At 33.1% G+C, this 24703-nt stretch overlaps 1 protein-coding gene and 1 long non-coding RNA gene across 2 annotated transcripts in view; both read left to right on the top strand.

The window, feature by feature from the left end:
• Positions 1–2147, top strand: part of LOC111712777 (poly(rC)-binding protein 3) — a 20106-nt gene extending 17959 nt beyond the window's left edge. The window contains exons 10-12 of the mRNA XM_023487499.1: positions 285–423; positions 546–694; positions 2079–2147. Coding sequence (XP_023343267.1) covers positions 285–423; positions 546–686 — 280 coding nt within the window. The 3' untranslated portion in view covers positions 687–694; positions 2079–2147. The remainder of the gene's footprint in view (positions 1–284; positions 424–545; positions 695–2078) is intronic.
• Positions 2148–18496: 16349 nt separating this feature from the next.
• Positions 18497–22769, top strand: LOC111712778 (uncharacterized). Its single transcript, XR_002767537.1, has 3 exons — positions 18497–18601; positions 18784–18886; positions 22691–22769. It is a non-coding gene; the product is annotated as an uncharacterized LOC111712778 (long non-coding RNA).
• Positions 22770–24703: the final 1934 nt, after the last annotated feature.

The raw sequence follows: 24703 nt of genomic DNA, 5'->3' as shown, positions 1-24703 counted from the left end.
TTGGATTAGGAATCAATGAGAGCTATTTTTAACGAAAATTTACCAACTATCTACAACATTCTGCCAACGTTAAAGAGAAAATGCAAATGAAGATAAAAAACTCAATTTGCCGAATTGGGAAATTTAAACCTGAGACTGAGAGGAACCTTGTTTAAATGTCTTATAAATAATTTTATTAATTCCGGCACTAATTAACTAATTAACTAATTAACTTTGCATGATTATCGGAATGAACTGAAGTGAAGATGAAAACTAAAGGTATTGACAGCTCTCTATTTGTACAGCATGGAAGTTTTCCGAGCAAACTTGGCCATGGCAGAGGAAGCTGAAAAGCAGGGACTCGTCACTAGTTTTCCGGACATCCTTCCCCCATTCATCCCAAACCAATATCAGATTGTAACTCAACCAGAACCAGCTCAACAGGGATGGAACTATAACTATTTCTATATCTAAACTGGGCATGCTTCAACTATTGCCCACGTGTGTGAAGAACAATGATAATTTTGTTTAAACCGGACTGGTTACTAGTTCCTCCCTGATGCCAGTATGTGGATGCAAGCTTGCTCTCCCCCCTTTTGAGATTTCCTTCCTTTAATGATCAGATTGTCCTACCAAACAAATTTAAAGCTACTCCCAGCCTAATATCCCTCCCTTCAATCAGGGAACAAAAATTCGCTCCATACTAGATCCTGAGGTAATGGTAAACCCAACTACAGAGGATTCAGTGTAGATTTAGCTTGAAAATGTATTCAAGATCAATTTGGATCCCTAAATGCCTTACATAACTTCTCCTGAATTATAAACCATAATAAAAACTTTTGGAATTACGGGCGGAACCGTTTTTGACTTAAAAAGGAATAATCTCTCATAAAAGTTCAAAAGTTGCATGATCCGAACCGGTACAAGGAAATTGCCTGGTGTAGTGTTTACTCGTACAAGCCCGTCTAGTGTACCCATACAGTAAGTGGTTGACCCAGCGCGTTTTATGCAACAGAATAAGGCGGGCGGAACTATAGTGATTAGTGATGCTACATAGATTTAGGTGTGACATCCGGAAAATAAGTTTACAAGCCTAAAGTTCCAAATCAATTCCATACAAAATTATTTCCAGAAGTTTTTATTAGTTTATCATTAATAACAGTTTCCGGAGAGGTTCCGTAAGGTTTTTTCGGATCCAAGTTCATCCAGAATATATTAGGTGGAATAATAACAACGAAAAATGTTAAAATAGAAACTATTCTACTCTTGTTAACAAATATGTTCCAAATCACACATTTTGTAATGTTAATTTTTTATTTTTCAAACTTGGACTTTTTGATCTAAAAGTTTGAAATATCAAAGGGGACTTTGGGTTGCAGCAAAGTTTCTAAAATTAGAGTTTGACACAAGTTATTATTTTCTTTAAATTACATCATATGATTGAAGATACATCATATTTTAAATAAGTACAAAAACTAATTTGTATAAAATCAAAATGTGTATTTGGTTTAATCATATTTGGGCTTCATGTTTTTTTTCAATTTTAATTAAAATCTTTAANCTCCCATGATACATTATTTTCACAGGTTTATTTTTTATAATTTTTATCATATATTTATTATTCCTGTGTTATTAATTTGTCAGGCCTACCCTAGTCCCTACGCTGTATACAACCCTCCATCATACTGGTAAAAGTGCACTTCATATTTTTGTAAATTGAAAAAATTATCAATATTGCTTTCCCTAAAGGGACTGTACCGTAATTTCAAGTTACAGTTCATTTCTAGAGTGGCATGTCCGATTCACAATGTTCCCTTTAAACCTCTCAATAAAAATGTAACAATTTCCTTAATTTTCTCGGTAGAATATATCCACAAGTATTTTCTAAAGAGGAACTACCAAAAAAAAAAATTGATCAGACAAAGATGAAAAATAATACATTCTTTGAAACGTATATGCCGCTTTTCAAATTTAGGGTCTCTTGAAACTTTGTAATCAGTCCCTTAAACCACCCTTAGTCCTCTACCCTAAATCCAAGTATATTATTTATATGAGACTAACTGTATCTACACAAAGCTAGAGAATAATTTTATTTTCAGAATCTCTATGGAGACAGCGTCCATGGGAGGACTAGCAGGCTTCCAATATATTACTCCAAATCATATCATCAAAACTAATATCCAATAGCCATTACCAACTAGTCATTATCCATATTTATACATTAGACATCCATGATAAAGTGGCAAGAAAGAGGAATACTGATAAATATGGCTAATGACTAGTTTTATTTCTCTCTTGTTATACTCAAATCTTGTTTGTTTTTATCTACCAATCTTTATTCAGGATACAGACCTCACAATTTTGTTTTGTTTCTTCTAGATTTTTATAATTTTTCTAGTCAATTCTAGTCCTAGTTCATCTATCTTAAAAATATTAATTGTAAACATATCGATGTATCATATCCATTGTGTCAACGAACAGCGGTAATTTGTATCTATTTTATGTTCCAAAAAGTTTCTCTCTGTAAGTAAGTACATAGAAAAAGAACAAGAATTCTTTTATCTACTATGTATGAAATGTAGCTATGCAAATACTACTTAAATAAGAATGTAACATATCAAATGTACCAAATGTTGTAACCCTAAAAATCAAATAATTTGTGTTGACCAGGTCACCATGGGTAGGACCTATAGCACTATTATATTTTGTTTCAAACACAATTCACTGTGTTTTAAGGACAGCTGTGAATTTCCAGCAGTGCCAAATTTATGTCACCAAATCCGAAAGTTAAAAAGTCACTTTTACTTTCCACAAAAGTATTTTGCCAAAATTCTTGCCAAAAATCAACATTTTGTGCCAATTTTCTTCCAAGCAACCCATTACATATCCTTATCTATACCCTTGCTGAATAAACTAGTCTTTGTTGATGTTATTATATGTACATATAATATCTAGATGATAATTGTGATTGTACAGATTAGGAAGTACAATGTACAATGTACAATGTACATGTTTAAAATAAGAAACTTTTAAAAAAAATTTATACATGTTAAGTATTTATGTTGTACCTTGTTTAACCTTGTAAAGACTAGAGTTATATAGTTAGTATGTACTTTATGTACTTTATGTACCATATCACAAATTTTGTAATAGGCTTCCATATATTTGTATGTACACAGGAGGATCCATCAAACATAATCGTAGATGGCAGATCTACTTCCGTTCTTTATCCAGTCTAATCAAACATTTTTATCATATTTATATTTATCTATGAATTTGGACCAAATATTTGTCGATAATCAGGATCTGGAAAATTTTCTGTATTCAAAAGTGTCCAGTCAACACATCGGAATACAACCAAACACTTTGTAACTCTGTCTTTCTCCAGTTTTTAGAAAACACGGAAACGCTTGACAGCTTTAAACTGGTATTTTGTATCCAGGTGAATTTAATAAAAAGTGTTTAATCTTTTCAAGAAGAAGATGCAAAAAATTTCCAGCTGAGGTGATCTTAACGCCTGATGCAGAAATATTCCAAGCTGTTTTATTCTTCTCATTATTATCTTTTTATATACAGTAAAGCCGCTTTAAATGTTAATATTTTGTTCAAACTATTTCTGATTTTACGCATACAAAAACTTACAGATTTAAAGAGCATTATAAGAGTTGCTTGTTAGTCTAATCTTAATGTTTTCTTTATTTCCTAACCGCTCCTTTCAGCTTGATAAGTTGATATAGCTTGTCCTTAGCTCTGATTGGACAAGAGTGACGTCATTACAATCAGCTGATTTCTGGAAAATACCCATGTGTAACAGGGTCTTTATGTGACTTCAAATTAGGGCTGAAAATGTTGTATATCTCAATTGTAAATTAAAATATTATTTTTTCGCAATTTATGTTTCAGCCTGAAACATAATTGTAATTTTTGAACAATCTCAAGATTCGTATTATAATTGGATTTTTTTTAAACAGTTTTAATTTTGATAGATTTAGAAAATATAGATTTATTGAGATAATTAGTGCAAAAGCTCAATTTATTTAACTAAAAGGAAAATAACTACACATATTTCAGCTCTAATTGTTTATGTATCTAATCTTAAAGTGTGATATAAAGTTCTACTTTGCTGTAATTTAAATATACACAATAAAACATTCTTCAGCTAGAATACTTCTACAATAGAATAAAAGAGAATTAGGGTTCTATAAGGGCCCCATTGAGACTACATTTTCCCATTTAAAACTGAATTTGAAGAAGAAGAAAAAATTAAAAGTTGAAAACAAAAATCATGATGTAAGATAAAATAAAACTTCAACATATCCCGCAAAGAATTAAAATTCAGCGACGATTGTACGGAGTTTATACTGTCTGTTTCATAATATTAATGATTCCTTGATTCTATCTCTTCAAAATCATTTAGTTAGCCATAAAAAGATTATATTTAATGAAGGCGACTTAATTAAACCTTGAGATCGTCATATTTAAGATTTTCGGTTCGTCTTTGCAGTCCTGATCCTTTGTAGATAACCTTGTATTAAAAATGCATTTAGGACAAGGGATTAACTTTTAAAAAGAACATTTTCAAAAGTACGCAAATTCATGGGAAATTATTTGTTTGTTTATTTTCTTGTGGTTTTAAAATTTTTTATCGATTTTAATGGTTATTATATCGTTAGAACTGACGAGGGTCAACCCAGACCAAAAATATATTTTCAATAAATGTGGAACTAGCATCTACTTTTTTACTCTACAGAAGTTTTGGTCCATTACCATCACCGAATTTCAAATAACCGAGGTCCTTGATCAATAAAGCTGTTTTGGCATTAGTTGAATCCAATCAAAAGCATATTTCAAAAATATTCTTGGCATTCTTTGGTCAAAATTTTTAATTTTATATGGCATACCATGAGCTCCAAAAGCACATAATAAAGGAATTAAGTCTTTGCCACAAACTCTGATATTTCTAACTTTGAATTCTTTTAGACCAAATAATCTAAGTTTGAAATATCAAAGATCTACACCATCAGGTTGCAAAGATATAGGGATAGAAAGTTTGGTTTTATGGCGAAGACTCAATTCCTTTATCTGTATTGTGCCTTTGTTGAATTACCCTGAAAGGAATAAAACAAATATTAGTGGGAAAGAGAAGAGAGATATTCAAAGGAATTCAGAAAATCCACCAAAAAAAGTATTGAACATTCCACCATTGGAACCATTCGATTCCACGAATATCAAGCATAATAAATTACTTCAACATTTACCATCATGTAAAAAAAAAGTCCCGTGTAAAAAATTGGCAGAGTGCGTTAACAAACAATTACACAGAAAGGTTGATAAATATAGGACAAGTGCTAAGATCTTTTTTACTTTCTTTACATAAATGTAGCATTCACTAAAGTAACACATCCCCATAATTAATTAATAAGTGATTAATTAAGCACAACGATCTTATTTGTAACGTTCCAGAAACATAAGCTTCAATCAAATAGATTGGCAACCTATTTGAACCTTAATATTCTAAAAGACATTTTGCGGGTTTTCTGATTTGGGAATTTATTAAGAAGGTAGTTAAACTATATGTACCTCTTGTTCAAACACTGGTTCATGATCTAATAAACTGGTGAACACTAGTTAAACTATATGTACCTCTTGTTCAAACACTGGTTCAAGGTGTAATAAACTGGTGAACACTAGTTAAACTATATTCACTTCTTGTTCAAACACTGGTTCAAGGTGTAATAAACTGGTGAACACTAGTTAAACTAATTCTTTCTATGCATCAATTCCCATTTCTCTTAAGTTCCAACAATCTGGGAAATAAAGAAACTAAAGAAACTAATGTAATAAAGAATAATGGAGAACAAAAATATACTTCACAATACAAAAATTTAATGGAGTGTTCGCTAAAAGACAGAACAGTATTGGATCAAAGATAAAGGATTTTTTAGAGATTGTTTTAAAACATGTTGTTTAAAATGTCACAAAGTGTTCACAAAAAAGTAAAGAAATTAAAAAAAATAGCATATGAGGAAAGAAGAAACGCCTTTAAACATTCTAGGGAAAAATCGTGTGTGGAAAGACACTTTTTTCTTTTTTCAAAAAAAAATCTTATAGAAATAAAAAAATCAACTAGGGTACTTGTTTGTCTCCAATAATTGTAAAAACGACTGAACCGTCGAGCCCAACATTTTTGAGGCAACTCATATGCCCCAGAGAAAAATTTCCCTGAAAAAATGTCGAAATGTTTAAAGAAAAATTGAGGAAAATTTGAAAACTATTAAAAATGATGATTTTCAAAGTTCAAAGATAAAGTTGTCAAAAGGAAAAGGAGTCCTAAAAACAGGGTTACAAATTAGACTAGATACAAGGTTACAAATTAGACTAGATACAGGGTTACAAATTAGACTAAATACAGGGTTACAAATTAGACAGATAAAAGGTTACAAATTAGACTAGATACAAGGTTACAAATTAGACTAGATACAGGGTTACAAATTAGACAGATACAAGGTTACAAATTAGACTAGATACAGGGTTACAAATTAGACTAGATATAGGGTTACAAATTATACTAGATACAGGGTTACAAATTAGACTAGATACAGGGTTATAAATTAGACTAGATACAGGGTTACCCACAAAAGACGAGACTTTAATTACAATCTGAATCTTTTTAGATTTAAATGATCTGAAGATTGAACTCATCGCTTTCTACCAAATTAAATTAAATAATGTTATATAATTGATTTTGTAAAGAAACAATGAAGTCTCTAAAGTCTCATCCATTGTAAAAACATACATTTCTTGTTTAAAATACAAATTCTAATTTAAAATAAAATATCTGTTTAATGGTTTAAGATATGAAGGGCGGATTTGAAGTAAATTATCTGAAAATAATTCTATTTTTAATAAATCCATTTGTAAAGTATTTAAGATTTCAAATTTTTAATGGAATATACAATGGATCGTTTTGAAAGTTTTGGTTCAGATTTTCAGGGTTCAATGCTGGAAGTTAAAAAAAATCCAAAATACGCTTAATACATAAGTTACAAAAGTTCTAATCTGATTCTATTATGTTGCGAACTGATGGCTCAAATACTTTGCAAATTGAGAATCCGAGATTTTCAGATTTGAGTTTCAAACTTTTCTATCTCCAGAGTTGAGCTGTCAATCACTTGAAGAAGAGAAACTTTATAAAGTTCCGTCCTTGTCTCTCTAACCCCTAGCATGGGTACTCCCCCCCTTTCACCCTTCCCAGTGCGACAGCATTGAGAAAGAGGGGAAAATGTAATTTGGTTTACATATATTTTAAAGAAATTAATTTCGATTTTTTGGGGACAGAGAAAAACATGAACAATTAGGCAAATAGTAAGTTATATCCCAAAATTCATCCAAAAGGTAACTCCTAGAAGTTATTAAACCACAGAACAATAAAGGAACAAAATAGGTGAACAGTGTTCAAGAAAATAAATTCCACCGCTAGAACAGTAATAAATACCACCGCTAGAACAGTAATAAATACCACCGCTAGAACAGTAATAAATACCATCGCTAGAACAGTAATAAATACCACCGCTAGATCAGTAATAAATACCACCGCTAGAACAGTAATAAATACCACCGCTAGAACAGTAATAAATACCACCGCTAGAACAGTAATAAATACCATCGCTAGAACAGTAATAAATACCACCAGTAATAAATACCACCGCTAGAACAGTAATAAATACCACCGCTAGAACAGTAATAAATACCTAGTCTTTGAAACAAGCCTAAAAATTTTGAACAAAGATTTATCTTAAAAATTTTTCATTAATCATTTCTGATCATTTTATCCATTTGTTCTCTTTTACAAGACATTTCAATTTTATTTCAATTAAACTTTTCAGAATAAATGTATCTCCTACATTGGGCTCAAAAAGGATGAATTGCTAGGAGACCTAGAAGAAGTAAGAGAACTTGGAGAACAAGAAGAACTAGAGGAATTAGGAGAACAAGAAGAACTAGGAGAAATAGGAGAACAAGAAGAACTAGGAGAAATAGGAGAACAAGAAGAACTAGAGGAATTAGGAGAACTAGGAGAACTAGGAAAACTAGTAGAACTAGGAGATCATGGAGAACTAAGAGATCTAGAAGAACTAGTAGAACTAGGAGATCTAGGAGAACTAGGAAAACTAAGAGATCTGGAAGAACTAGGAGAACTAGGAAAGATAGCGTAACTAGGAGAACTTAGAGATCTCTAGGAGATCTAGGACAACTAGAAGAACTAGGAGAACTAAGAGAACTTGGCAAACTAAAAGAACTAGGAGAGCTAACAGAAACAGAAGAACTAAAAGAACTAATAGAACCAATAGAACTTATACAACTAGGAGAACTTGGAGAACTATCAGCATTAGAAGAACTAGGAGATCTAAGAGAACTAGGAAACTAGGAGAAATAGAAGAATTAGAAGAACTGGAAGAACTAGGAGAACTAGGAGAACTAGGAGAACTAGAAGAACTAGGAGAACTAGAAGAACTAGAAGAACTAGAAGAACCGGAGAACTAGGAGAACTAGGAGAACTAGTAGAACTAGGAGAGCTAGGAGAGCTAGGAGAACTAGGAGAACTAGGAGAACTAGAAGAACTAGAAGAACTAGAAGAAATAGAAGAAATAGAAGAACCAGAGAACTAGGAGAACTATGAGAACTAGTAGAACTTGGAGAACTATAGGAGAACTAGAAGAACTAGGAAAACTAAGAGAACTAGAAGAGCTTAAAGACCTGTATACTGTGTATGTGATTTTGAATGTAAAATGTGCCATCTTATCAGTCGTCTTTAACAATTGTACACTGGCGCATAAAAAAAACAAATAGAATGATGTATTTTTACCCACTTATAATATTAAAGTGTAGGTAGTAGGTAAAGAAAATAGTTTTATGATAGACGTCAAAATAATATTAGGAAAGTTAGAATTTAAAACTTCACAAAACTTGCTAAACTTCTACAAGCAGGATATTAAAAAGTATCAAAATTCAGCCGAGTTTATTTTAAAATTTTGTTCATTCACCCCTACTCTTTTGTATCCCCCCTCCCCCTCCTCACTTCTGTTCCATACTCATTTTCCCCTAGTTTTCCCCAATATCAATTTAGACTTTATTTAAAGAATCCATATTTCATTCATGAATCATAGCTGTTTAAGCCTAATCCTACAATTGGGCAGAAATGGGTGAATGCTAGAAATTAGAATGTGAATAGTCACCAGGGAGGGGGCTTGAATTCTGTGGCTAGTATTTGCGGGAGGGGGCTTGAGCGCTGTGGGTACTGTAGGGTTGTTAATCGTTTTTGTAAATGATCTTTAAACGATCGTTTTTTGTTTTGTTTTGAACTTTTAGAAAACGAATAGCGATTGTTTTTAAAAACGATCGTTTTTATTAAAACGATTTGCGACCGTTTTTATATGATTGTTTTTGAAAAAATAATTTTATGGACAATTATGTTAACGATCGTTAACGAAGGGTCGTTGTTAACGATCGTTAACGAAGGCTCGTCGTAAACGATCGTTAACGAAGGGTTGTCGTAAACGATTGTTAGCGAAGGGTTGTCATTAACGATCGTTAACGAAACGACGAACTGTATCTAAACGGTCGTTTTTGGCGAAAAAAATTACATGCAACTTAATTGAATGTCGTCTAACATGAAGTTTAACAGTTGTGGGGGAGTTAAAATTCCTTGATATTTTCTTAAAAACTTCTCAATGATAAGTACAGATGCCCTTCAGTTCGGTTTCCTCTCTTCGTTAACGATCGATAACGAAGGGGTCGTCGTTAACGATCGTTAACGAAAGTTCGTCTTTAACGATCGTTAACGAAGGGTCGTCGTTAACGATCGTTAACGAAACGACAAATTTTATAAAAACGATCGTTTTAAAAACGATCATTTTTAAAAAACGATTTTTTTTTAAACGGTCGTTTTTAAAAACGATCGTTTCGTTTTAGATTTTTTGTCCTCGTTTTCATAACGAAACGATCGTTTTTCTGAAAAATGAAAACGTTAACATCCCTAGTGGGTAGTATTCACCGAAAAAGAGACTTCATCGAGCGCTGTGGGTAGTATTCGCAGTGAAGGGGCTTAAACACTTTGTTTGGAAAACAAAAGGAATAGAAATGTTTTAATGGATTTGAAAATTTAATGTTTGTAGAGAAAAGTGGACTATTTTATGTAAATATTTAAGCCCAGATTTTCCAGGATGAATTTTAGAAAATGTGTTTTTGAATGAAACATCTAAACTAAAAACTTGTTTCCTGCTTTTAGTTCATCATCATAGATTAATCTCAATACAGATACTGGATGTCGTTCCCATCAAATTAATTTCAATTTAAAATTCAAATTTTTCATAATTTTGGAACAAAAATATGTTTCTAATAAAAACAAGTTTACAATGCTTGTCGTATTATTGTATATTTTCACATGTTGAACATAAAAGCTGTTGATAAAAAGTATTGATATTGGAAAACTCTTGAAAAATATTATACTTTTCTTGTGTGACAATGATCTTCTTCAATTTAGTTTAGATCCTCTCTGTAATCTCTGTCAATTTGTCAAATCAGACTACTGCTGTAGTAAACTCCTACTCCATAACAAGTCCTCGGGACGTATCTATCCAGTTACAACCTGTCTGTTATCTGATCCTCCACTCTCTTGGAAACTTTCTCATGGATAGGAGTAGGGACAGCTATCTCTGAAACTCTCTTATTAATGGTGACCCACGCAAGGTCAAGGCGTTGCATTCGAGCCAGTCTTAAAAGTTGATCAACTGTCTGTAGAAGTCTGGATTTATGTGTATAATCTCTGGGTTTAGCAGTCTGGATTTATGTGTATATATCTCTGGGTTTAGCAGTCTGGATCTATTTGTATATATCTCTGGGTTTATTAGTCTGGATCTATGTGTATATATCTCTGGGTTTATTAGTCTGGATCTATGTGTATATATCTCTGGGTTTAGCAGTCTGAATCTACGGACATATAACGGTAATAACAGATTTCCATGGGTCCGGTCTGAGATACGTCACTGATTTTAATTTTATTCTATTTCTATTTTTATGCAGAGGGCTAAGCACGTGAGCATGGATCACATCGGACTGGAAAGGTTTATCCGAATTTAGCTAGAATCTTGCTTATTGGTCTCCGAATAGAAATTGTAGTCACTTTAAAATAATATTTTATTCTGGAAACCTGAAACTCAAACTTATCTGAATTAAAAAGATAGTTGCAACTTTTCAACATCTCATTAGTTGTCTTTACTTACTTCTGTAAAAATTAAAAAAATAAAAACTCTCAGCAAAATCAAGTCGTATTAAAATGGCCTCACAAAGATCTTATCTATCCAACCTTAGCTTCTTTTTTGCAATTTAGTTCTTACAAATAATTTTTGTTTTAATTAATAGCTCTTTATTGATAATGTTCCGAAATAGATCTCTAAATAAAGAGGACTTGAGCTAAGATCTGAATTTTTCTTCTCACTCAGAATTTTCTTTTTAAATAAACTAATGTTCTCTTTTACTAATTCAGTCTGAGAGAACTGTAACGCCTCCCGAACTGGTGGAAAACGGAGACAAACCTCACCGCCGAGAAACCAAGATGTCTCGAGATATTGGGACAACGATGCTACGTCTTTCCCTCTAATTTGTTGCCCAATACAAACGAGCAACATATTCGCTCTAGAGTCTAAAAGATATGAGGAATATGAAGAGATTAAACCATAATCTCTCTTCAACGTCCTAGACATGTCTCAGAAAATGAGAAAGATATATGAATGATTGGCGAGGAAGTATTTTGGAAGTTGAGTTGGGGAGGGTAGCTTGAGATGGTAGGATATATATAAAACCAGATATATAAAAGACTTCTTAATCTTTAACCAGCAATATGATGTTCTCTCTCTCTCATGAATCGATGTGGTTGCAAATTAAAGAAGTATATTGATCAGATCTGGTCACATAAAGAATATAGGGTTCTTTGCACTCGCTTTGACCGCGAGGGTGGTACGCGGGTCGAACAGTTCTTTTCTTCTTTGTAGGAGTTACATCTTGAATCCTTCCTCTTTTCTGGTTCTATAGCGACTGTGTCTAGCCTGCTTTTTGCAGATTGCCAAATGCAGGGCAAATTTAAAGATAGTAATATTTGACAATATAAACACTTTTAGGCTTAAAAAAGATATAAAAGTGAAAACATGAAAACATATTAATAACTTTTGTTTCAAGTGATCTAAACACCCCTTTAGCTAGGCAGCATAATACTGCGCAAAATATTCACACAGGCTGGTTTTTTGCACAGGCTTATTTCTTTCTAATACTTCTAAAATTCATATTTTCTTGTCCATTGTCATTTGTCATAAATGAAAGCATGATATAAAAAGTTTATAGTGTCGTAACTTTTACACAAAATCCAAACTATTGGGATCCCAAACGATTATCAACTAATGTTCAAGAAATTGGGATTAGGCTTGGTTTGGGAATAAGGTATATGAATGAGATAGAACCAATTGGAAGTAGGTAGAAAATGTTGGGAATTGGAAAGGATATCAACTAAAGAGGAAGTTGGGATTGGGATGGAAATCAGCTGTTGAGAAATTTGGGATTGGAAGATTTGGGATTAGGAATCAATGAGAGCTAGGATGAAAATAAGGGTTGTTATATTGGTAGTTAGAGTGATTGGAAAGATTGGGCAAAGGAATAGATGTTTTTTGAGAACCACTGTATTGAAAGAGAATAAGCAAAATATTGAAGTTTAGTATAAAGATACAGATAGAATAAAATACGTGTGTGTAAAACTATAAGAGAATAAGTGATTTAGTGGATAAAAATGTTAAATAGGAATGAAGACGACATTTTGGAAAGGATGAAGGTATTATTGTCAAGTTAGAATAAGAGAGAGAAAGGGATATAAAAATCATCTTTAGAATCATTCAATAATCCGACTCAGACAGTAGCGCGAAACCATCAATGTTCCGCGTGAGTCTAGTCCTCAAGTATATGTTTTTTCTTCTACTGTATTCATGCAGCCTAAACGATAAGAGGAACACGAAAGAACTGAAACTTAATGTTTCTGCAATAAGTTATTTTATATTAGCAAGGAACCATCAATGTTCCGTGCTAGTATGTTTCTTAATTACATAGTTTCTTACCTTTACGTCGGTTATATAGCCTCTAAACCACATAGTTAAAATAATATGCAGCAAGGAACCATCAATGTTCCGCGCTAGTATGTTTCTTAATTACATAGCTTCTTACCTTTACGTCGGTTATATAACTTCAAGACCACATAGCTAAAAAAATATGCAGCCACACTAACGAAGAACCATCAATGTATTTCGTTGGTAGAGCTCTCAATCTGTGTGTTTTCACATAGTGTATATAGCCTTGATATCAATTTTGCCTTAAAAATGTAAAATATATACGCAAACTGATTTCTACATAACTTGCTCAAATTATATGTAAACGATTTTGTTGTAAAATATTTTTATTCAATCCACATAAACTGTTCTCATCAATGACCCATTTTATGCATTTAATGTTCCACCACTTCAATGGTACAATTCTCAATTTGTATGTTTTGCATAATCTAAGTAGCATTGATACAAAATTTTTATTTAAAATGTATCCGTAAATTTACTCCTATATAATATAATAATATATGTAAACGAGTTTGATGTAAAACTGTCCTATTTAATCCATGTAAACTATTTTGTACAATTTAAATAATCTCGATACGGAGATAATAAATATCTAGATCTCAAAAAAATGTGTATCTATCTCTGGGTTTATCAGTCTGGATCTATGTGTATCTATCTCTGGGTTTAGCAGTCTGGATCTATGTGTATTGGGGGGGGGGATGGACTAGTGTTAGATTAGTGTTGGACTAGTCTTGGACTAGTGTTGGTCTATTGTTGAACTAGTGTGAGATTAGTGTTGTACTAGTGTTGGATTAGTGTTGAACTAATGTTGGACTAGTGTTTGACTAGTGCTAGACTAGTGTTTGACTAGTGTTGGACTAGTGTTTGACTAGTATTGGAATAGTGTTTGACTAGTGTTTGACTAGTGCTAGACAAGTGTTGGACTAGTGTTGGACTAGTATTGGACTAGTGTTGGACTAGTATTGGACTAGTGTTGGACTAGTATTGGACTAGTATTGGACTAGTATTGGACTAGTGTTGGACTAGTGTTGGACTAGTATTGGACTAGTGTTGGACTAGTATTGGACTAGTATTGGACTAGTGTTGGACTAGTGTTGGACTATTGTTGGACTAGTGTAAGACTTGGGTAAGGGTTGTACTAGTGTTGGACTAGTGTTGAACTAGTGTTGGACTATTGTTTAACTAGTATTGGACTAGTGTTGAACTAAGGTTGGACTAGTGTTTGACTAGTGTTTGACTAGTGTTTGACTAGTGTTGGACTAGTGTTGGACTAGTATTGGATTAGTGTTTGACTAGTGCTAGACTAGTGTTTGACTACTATAGAAAAAACTGTAGAACTGTTCTGTTGTTGTATTCCTATGGGAAGTACAGTATATATGTATACATAGTCTAATTCCATCCAATTCAAGGACTGCAGAGAAACATCCCTCCTCTTACTCCTCCACCCTCAACCCTCCCCCCCTTTTACTCCACCTGCATTGGTCATAAAATGTAAATGTTGGTTTATTTTAACTCTGAATATTTTGAACAATGATTCAACTTATCCATACAGACAAAACTTATCCATAGGGTGAACAGACAAAACTTATCCATAGGGTGAACAGACAAAACTTATCTATAGGGTGAACAGACAAAACTTATCTATAGGGTGAACAGACAAAACTTATCCATAGGGTGAACAGACAAAACTTATTCATAGGGTGTACAGACAAAACTTATCCATAGGGTGAACAGACAAAACTTATTTATAGGGTGTACAGACAAAACTTATTCATAGGGTGAACTGACCAAACTCATCTATAGGGTGAACAGACAAAACTTATCTATAGGGTCTACAGACAAAACTTATCCATAGGGTGAACAGACCAAACTCATCTATAGGGTGTACAGACAAAAGTTAGCCATAGGGTGTACAGACAAAACTTATCCATAGGGTGAACAGACAAAACTCATCCATAGGGTGTACAGATCAAACTTATACATAGGGTGTACAGACCAAACTCATCCATAGGGTGTACAGACAAATGTTATCCATAGGGTGTACAGACAAAACTTATTTATAGGGTAACCAGACAAAACTTATCCATAGGGTGTACAGACCAAACTTATCCATAGGGTGTACAGACCAAACTTATCCATAGGCTGAACAGACAAAACTTATCCATAGGGTGTACAGACCAAACTCATCTATTGGGTGTACAGACAAAACTTATTCATAGGCTGAACAGACAAAACTTATCCATAGGGTGTACAGACCAAACTCATCTATTGGGTGTACAGACAAAAGTTATCCATAGGGTGTACAGACCAAACTTATCCATTGGGTGAACAGACAAAACTCATCCATAGGGTGTACAAACAAAACTTATCCATAGGGTGAACAGACAAAACCTATCCATAGGGTGTACAGACAAAAGTTAGCCATAGGGTGAACAGACAAAACTTATCCATAGGGTGTACAGACAAAACTTATCTATAGGGTGTACAGACAAAAGTTTGCCATAGGGTGTACAAACAAAACTTGTCCATAGGGTGAACAGACAAAACCTATCCATAGGGTGTACAGACAAAACCTATCCATAGGGTGTACAGACAAAAGTTAGCCATAGGATCACAGACAAAACCTTTGTTTAGAAAGTACAGCCATAACTTGTGCATTGGAAGTACAGACAAACACTTAATTATTCATTTGGAAAACTTCGATAATATATCAGTTGCCTTTCCTTCCATAAATTCCCCCTCCCAACCTGTATAAAGAGGATTGGAACAATATTGGTTGGATAGAGATCTGATGGAATTCGGAAAATCCACCAAAAAATATTGAAGATTCCACCACAAAGAAAAATTAACTTGCCATTCATAAAATTCCAATCAGTAAATATTATTTATAAAATTCCTGTAAAACTCACAATTTTTTCTTAAGATTGTTTTTCAAAGCAGACCATCTTTATAATTATAAAAAAAGGCTTTATACCTACAGACGTGGACGGGGGAGTCATAGTTAGTCCCACCGTTTACACGCCCCTTGTTGTAAATAACGATTTTAGCTATTTTTCCCAATAAATTCGACCCACTCAAAACAAAGCTAAGAGCATTCCCGCGGCTCTCCCGAGTTCCTCAATCAAAATTTGTGGCAAATCGGTCCAGGTGTTAAGATACCACTACACCTCCCCACNTCTAAACTTGTAAGAGCAGGATATTAAAAAGTATCAAAGTTCAGTCGAGTTCATTTTTATATAAAACCAGGTCGGGTACACCCAGCATTGCCTCAAGGTTGAACATATTTAATCAGGCGAAGAACATTCACCGTGGATCTACCGAGTTTCCCATTTACAACTTGAGGTAAATCGGTCAGGGGATTTCTCTGTTATGATCGGACATACAGACCAACAGAGATTACTATTTTATAAATAGAAATTAGAGTATGTCTAGAGTAAAACATAGAGGCTATAAATGTCTAGAGTAAAACATAGAGGCTATAAATGTCTAGAGTAAACCATAGAGGCTATAAATGTCTAGAGTAAACCATAGAGGCTATAAATGTCTAGAGTATACCTTAGAGTAGTATGAATGCATATATATTTAATGATCTTTATTGATACTTAAAGGGAGTGTTCCCGAAAAAAAAACGCTTTTGATCTCTAATAATCAATTACTTCTATCTGTTGCGTCTTTCAGGAGAAAATTGTTAAAAACGACTCATGCTGAAGAACGTAGCGTATATACAATTCGGAAAGTTGCAAATATTCAACTCGGATCGTAAATTATCCATATCATTCCAAACAAATCATTCAGATATTACAACCAATAGTCATCGATTATTTTTCGACGCATTCTTATATAGTTGATATTTCGTAATATTTTTTTATTCTTTATGATCTGAGAGTTACTTTTGAAAACATTTATTCCTGCTTCGAGGATTTTTGATAATGAAGACGACATTTCATATTTTTTCAGGAAAGTTAAAAAATCCAGCGCCAGCGAGACATTATTTAAAAAACTAAATCAAAATTATTCTATAAATTGGCGTTAATAAAACAAATACGCTTTAACTGTTTGAATAGAGTTACCTTCATGTCGAGGTCCCACGAAGGAACAAATGTCCGACTATGTCATGTCTTATGTATGTCTATTGATACTTAGTTGAAAAAAATCGGAGAAGGTGTAATAAATACAGTGGCAGATCCTGTAGTAATCTAGATAAATTACTTTGTACATTGTCCGTAAATCTAAATGCGCTTATCAGTAAATACGCAAATATTGTACCTAGATTCGTCTATAGATAACCACGTCGAACTACATTTTATATAACTATACAAAACATGTAATTACATCTATTAAACTTAATCTGTAATCTAGAATCCAAAATAAACTCAGATGGAATAAACTCCACTTAGATTACAGTAAGAGAAGTAATAGATCCTCGTTTAGCAATCCTTATTGATCTTTTGCCTGAAGGTAGGTGTATATATCTTTTGTTGTGCGCGGTAAGGATCAGTTTATCACCCCTGTGCAACCGTCTTATTTACCCCTGGACTCAGTGTCTGTCCCAAGAAGAAAGAAGCTTCCAGAATTTCAAGTATTTTCTAGTTTTGTATATTGTAACCGGTTCGAGTACTGTAATGCGCACATAAACTCAACCAGTATTATCAAAGATTTTGTAGTTGAAGCACTGTATATTGTCTCTACGTTTTTTTATTTACTGTGAAGTGTTTCGAGGACCAATGTGGTGAGTTATCCTTATGTATATTCTTTATAATTCTTATTATTGATATTTACTCCAAAGATTATATTAGTATGCCTAAGTAAAATGGTTTTTTTTATCTCAAAGTAAAAGTATGATAAACGTTTAGTTACTTAAAGCTTTTTCTGTAGCCTAGTATTTTTTCGATCTATATGGTCATTTTTATAGATTGAACTGTGTAATAAAACTTGAAGATTGATCCTGAGTAGTTGATTATGGATCTTATCAGTAAATACGCAAATATTGTACCTAGATTCGTCTATAGATAACCACGTCGAACTACATTTTATATAACTATACAAAACATGTAATTACATCTATTAAACTTAATCTGTAATCTAGAATCCAAAATAAACTCAGATGGAATAAACTCCACTTAGATTACAGTAAGAGAAGTAATAGATCCTCGTTTAGCAATCCTTATTGATCTTTTGCCTGAAGGTAGGTGTATATATCTTTTGTTGTGCGCGGTAAGGATCAGTTTATCACCCCTGTGCAACCGTCTTATTTACCCCTGGACTCAGTGTCTGTCCCAAGAAGAAAGAAGCTTCCAGAATTTCAAGTATTTTCTAGTTTTGTATATTGTAACCGGTTCGAGTACTGTAATGCGCACATAAACTCAACCAGTATTATCAAAGATTTTGTAGTTGAAGCACTGTATATTGTCTCTACGTTTTTTTATTTACTGTGAAGTGTTTCGAGGACCAATGTGGTGAGTTATCCTTATGTATATTCTTTATAATTCTTATTATTGATATTTACTCCAAAGATTATATTAGTATGCCTAAGTAAAATGGTTTTTTTATCTCAAAGTAAAAGTATGATAAACGTTTAGTTACTTAAAGCTTTTTCTGTAGCCTAGTATTTTTTCGATCTATATGGTCATTTTTATAGATTGAACTGTGTAATAAAACTTGAAGATTGATCCTGAGTAGTTGATTATGGAGAGATCTAAGAGTAGAGCACCTTGCGGTCAGATCCGAAGAAACACCACACGGTATATATATACTCTACTTTAGGGCAACCGGGGGAGGTTGCGAAACATCATTATTTTTCTTGATCTTTTGTATCATGTATGTGAATACATGATATTTTTTATCTATCTTGGTCTTACCCATCTATATATATATACTTTGCTTGGCTGTCTGTCTGTTTGTCTGTTTGTGTCCAATAAACGTCAAAACGTATGAACTGATCAGATCTAAATTTTGTGTGGGACCTCACATGACCCCACGAAAGGTTTATGGGTTCTCAAAATTACAAAACTTTTTTAATTTTGTAAAATTTTGAAAATGCGCGAAAAATATTATAATATTCGCGAACTTTTTTGTTTTTGTTTTATATTGCAGAAAAAGAAAATGCTCAGCTCACAATTAAAAGTTGAAATAGAAAATGGGCACTGAGCGCACAGGAAGCCTAGTGTAGATATATTTCTTGATCTTTATTGTTATTTTGCATGTATGTATGTATTACGGGTTCAATAATCAAATAACAAATAGCCTGTCTAGGAGATAATTCTATGGGGAATCCACAACATGAAAATAAACAAACTTTTCTACAAATATTTTCGGGAGCTTTATCCTAAAAAAAAGAAATTTACTAACCAGTAAGCTGACTGTAGGGTTGTTAATTGTTTTTGAAAACGATTGTTAAACGATCGTTTTTTGTTGCGTTTTCCGATAGTTTTCAAAAATGATCGTTTCGTTTTCGGAAAAAACTATCGTTTTTAAAAACGATCCACTTGTTTTGAACTTTTAGAAAACGAATAACAATAGTTTTTGAAAATGATCGTTTTATGCGAATGTTTTTAAAAAAACTATCGTTTTTGAAATTTTTTTCATTCATAAATATATTAACGATTGTTTTTGAGAAAAAAAAAATAACATGCAACTTTATCGATTGTTGTCTTATATGAAGGTAAAAAGTTGTGGGGGAGGTAAAACTTCTTGATATTTTCTTTAAAACTGCTCAATGATAAGTACCGATGCCCTTCAGGGTGGTTTCCTCTCTTCTCCTCTCTTCGTTAACGATCGTTAACGAAGGGTCTTCGTTAACGATCCTTAAAGAAACGGCGAGCTTTATACAACGATCATTTTGCAAAGCGATCGTTTTTTAAAAACGTACTTTTTAAAAAACCGATCGTTTTGTTTTCGTTTAGTTGCCGTCGTTTTCTTACGGAACGGTTGTTTTTTTTAAAAATTGAAAACGTTAACATCCCTAGCTGCATGTAGCTTTTTATTTCGAGTTAATCAATCATTCGAGCTGTAGAATTTGGGGTTGTTGTATATTTCCACAGTGTGTCCAGTGGTTCCGGGGAGGAAGCGTTAGTAGCATTAGTAACAGTAATTATAGAAATACAAATATTTTATTTCTTGTGCTATTTTACATAAAGACTGGGGCACCTTGCGCCATGTGTATCTCCTATTATCTTGAGTATAGAGTAAGTGGAGGGGTGGAAACTTAAGGCAAGGTTACGCGCGGTAAAAACCTAGGTATCTGAAACCCAGATATATTTTTTCTTAGCTTAAAATTCTACATTAATAACCTAGACAGAGATTTTCCATTTTTCTATTGCTGCATTAAAGTTCAAATGCCAAATGTGAGTTTTAAAGGGACAGACCGGCTATGTAAGGTAGTTAAACTGAGTATGCAGCGTTGTGAACAAATTCTTTAGGATTCATTTGAGTATGCAGCATTGTGGACACACTCTTTGGGATTCATTTGAGACACATAAAACTTTTCCACGATGTATAATTACTGAGTTTAAGTGCATAGTCGACGTTCAAAATCATGAATTAGGGTCCGGGTACGTTTTCAGAATCGTTTTTTTTTTATTAAATAACGACGACGAAAAACAAAAAAAATATACATTAAACTGATTAGATGGTTAGGAACATATTTCTGAAAAGAAACTTGTCAATAAATAAATGCTAGAATCAATTATTTCGTTTTCATCATTATATTGAATTTCTTATTTTTTATGAATTTATTCGCAGATTTCAACAACAAATTAGTTGTAGAATTTTTTTACATTTTTATCGACGTTATTTAATAATTAAAAAAAAACAATTTGCGCTCAAACTCAGGATTTATAGATCTTAAACAAGTTTTATGTGTCTCAAATGAATCCTAAAGAATTTGTCCACAACACTGCATACTCAGGTCAACTACCTTACATGGCCGGTCTGTCCCATTTAAGTGATGTGCACTATTCACATAAACAATCTGGATTTTACCAAGCTGAGTTTTGTTTGCTAATACTCTTTTAAATTTCCTCCTCAGTGGTGTACACTGTACAATGTATATTGTACAATTTTACATGTGTAGACAAAAATATATCTTAACGTGTTAGAGAAAATATAACAAACCCACAAAGGATGAGACTGTAGTGTAAAGACGGCTCGAAACTAGCTTAATCCTAATGTTAAGTATATTACTTTAATGGCTTGGATTATCAAATGTTGGAAAAAGGAAGGTTACAATGCAAGGAAAGTCATTTCAGAGGTGTACGCATCTTTTGACTGCAGTGTACTGTCTCTGGGCGGTAATGTAAACACAAGACGGGTGTCGAAGCCTGACATGAGATCCATCTTCCACATCATCACTGAAATATTCTGGTCATAAAACTATTGTGAAAATTATCAAAATTTAAATCTTTTAACATTTAACCTCCTCGGATACTAAACGAACACTGATGCATTTATTCTTGTTTACCAATTCCGCCCAGTGTCGAGAACTGGTTTCAATGTATACGCAGAATACACGTAACTGCAATTAACTTTCCTTGCATTATAACTCTGGGAAAAGGGGAGAAATAAGTTTACAATTGCAAGGAATAATGAAGGAAGCCGACAGTTATTATTCCGTACAGTCGTCTCGGAAGTTATATCCTTTGTGGGTAACCTTGTACATGGTTCTAGTGCATGGTGGAGCGAAACTTAAAACAAGTTATAGAACCCCTCCGAAACGAATGTACAGTGTACAATCAGAGGCAATGTGAGTTCTCTACCTGAGGCTGTGTGCTCAGTTAGCTGTACTGTACACTAACAACTGTTCACTTATATTGATATACTATAGGTTAGGCCAGAATCAACTTATAATAAACAAATATGCAGAACGCTTTCGGTATAGTTCCTGGCCTATAAAATTAGTAAGGAATCGCTTACATCATCACTCTATACACAATAACCTCGTGCTTGGGTACAATTTTTTATAACTCTAAGCGTTCAATTAAACCTTCCCTGGACTTATAGACTTGATCGGTTTAACCATTTTTACGTTTATTGAATACAAACGGACAAACAAACTCTCAAACAGAAAAATTATAAAATAAAATGAAATAAATGTATTAGATTTATTATATATATTTATTATGTTAAATAAATGTTCTGTGTTCATGTTTGTCACTAAATAATCTTCTTAGGGTTTATCATGTNTATGTAAATAACTGAATAACTAGGTAAATAATCTGAAAACTAGGTAAGTTACAGTGGATATGCTTGATAAATTAATAAATAACCAGGTAAATAACTGGATAACTAGGTAAATAACTGGATAACTAGGTAAATAACTGAAAAACTAGGGAAATAACTAGATAACTAGATAAATTACTGGATATGCTAGACAAATAACTGTTTATCTTTCTGTCTGTCTATCAAGCTTTAAGCAAAATTTGATAAGAATTTTGCCAATTACTTCTTAAAAACTTCAAAGCATGGGCTGAATCTATGTGCTACCTATCTCCCTATCTATTTATCTATATATTTACCTAAAGACTAACCCTAATACAAGTTTATACTAGGGATTTCCTCCGATCATTTGTCAGTAGGAACTAGAGAAAGGGGAATCCAACCAACCAAGCATCCCTCCACCCCCCTCCACCCCCCCCCATCACTGGTAAGGTAAAAATTTCCCCGGGGGGGGGGGTCAAACATTGCCTCCTCCCTCTTCGCTGATGCACTATGCCCCAAAATGAAGAAACACTACCCCAAAATCTCAAAATTCAATATTTTGATATGTAACACGTCAGTTGTAAATATTTTTAGCCTAGCCGCATCCGCCATGCTTAATATGTAGAATACAAGCATCCCATTGTTTGTCCGTAAAATAGGTTGTATAACCCTAGAAACCTACAATAAGAGATTATTTGTATTACTTTTTTATGTGTAAGTTGTTTTGGCCGTTTTTCCCCATTCTGATGTGATGTAAGGAGGGGGGTATTTTTTCACATTGAAATTTTATTCCGCAGGCAACGATACTTTAATCTCTTTCACCCTGTAATCCCTCCCCAGTATTCTCAACCAGGGTTACCAAAAAAAACTAGGCATTGCTCTTGGGATTTTTCAAAAAATCGATTTTTGAAGAAAAAAAATGTTGCCAGCTAATGCTAACATATATATATATAAATATACAATTATATGTGTACAAATATGAGCGAAGTGCTTTATTATATTAATCTTATTAAGGCAACAGAGAATGATACTGAATAGTTGTTTGTTAGAAGTTAGAGTTAGTATTTTATTAATTACAGTGTTTAAACTTTCTTTAGAATAAATTGGTGCAATCAAGGAAGAGCTGGTTAAAATTGAATAAAGAAAATTGTTACATTTCATTTGATTAAACATAAAGCCGAATTAAATTAGGTTTCTGTGTACATAAATAATACTGATGATAAAAAGTATAGTTTTATCTGTTGAGACCAGACGTGCCTTTCTTAATTGTTTCAGTAAAATTTACAAAAAAACTAAGTTTAAAAAAGTAATATTTTCAAATAGGGGAGTGGTAAAGTCTAAGGTTGCATAATTAAGCCTGGTTACTCTCCATGCGTCTCCTAAGATGGATAGATAAAAACCTCATTTGACGTCATTGATAACAGAGGTGAAAGTGACGTCATATGATGTTTTTATCTATCTATCTTAGGAGAACACATTTTCCGCATTGAGAGTAACAACCTTATTATACAACCCTGGTAAGACTAGTTGTTGGGCAGATTGGACGATAAAATATCGGAAAAATTACGACAGAGGCCCCGACCCCCCCCCCAAAAAAAATGCAACAAAAAATGTTACATTCCATTTTCTAAAAAATTGAATACTGATTTTAAATTTGAAACCCAGTTTTTTATGCCTAAAATTTATTGAGCCTGAAACAACAAGCTTTAAACTAGATTTTTGAACAGTTTTTTCTGCCTTTTTGGTTTTCAAATTTGAATTACGCATAAAATGTCCAAGAAAATTAAGTGAGACATCTAATTTTTTTAAATATTTGTTTTGGATGTAGTGATTTCTCCGTATGGACGATTTAAAAAAATTGTGTTGATCGCATTGGTTTTTTTCAGGTCTTAATTTACAAACACCCGGTGAGCGGTGGGCTGATTTCTTAAAAAGGTCATAAATCAATCATAACTAATATAAATTCCCTTTAAAGAAGTAGTATCCCATTATACAGAGCGTGTCATATCATATTGTATTATATCTCCAAGATTTAACGGTGAAATACACACATACTACTTGAAAAATCTAACAGTGCATGCTAATTTTTATACAATAGGCTTATACAATTTTTTTACAGGATTCATTATTTTAAAATTTTCTGATTAGTTGAAAATCGCTATTCAGATGCATAAACGATCCTAAATGATGTGAGAAACTCTGTTGAAAAGCTGCAAACCGTCGAAAATAGTTTTGTTTGTTTGATGTTTGTAACGTTGTTTCGGAATTAATTAGAATTTTGGCTGATTGTATTTGATATTTAATCTGTAACTGATCCCTCCTGCAAACCATGGGGTTGGAAGTGGAACACAGAACAGAGATTG

The sequence above is a fragment of the Eurytemora carolleeae genome, unplaced genomic scaffold (assembly GCF_000591075.1).
Source record: "Eurytemora carolleeae unplaced genomic scaffold, Eaff_2.0 scaffold792, whole genome shotgun sequence".
Taxonomy (NCBI): Eukaryota; Metazoa; Arthropoda; class Copepoda; order Calanoida; family Temoridae; genus Eurytemora; species Eurytemora carolleeae.
The sequence above is the reverse complement of the archived record's forward strand: the minus strand, read 5'-3'. Positions and strand labels throughout refer to the sequence as shown.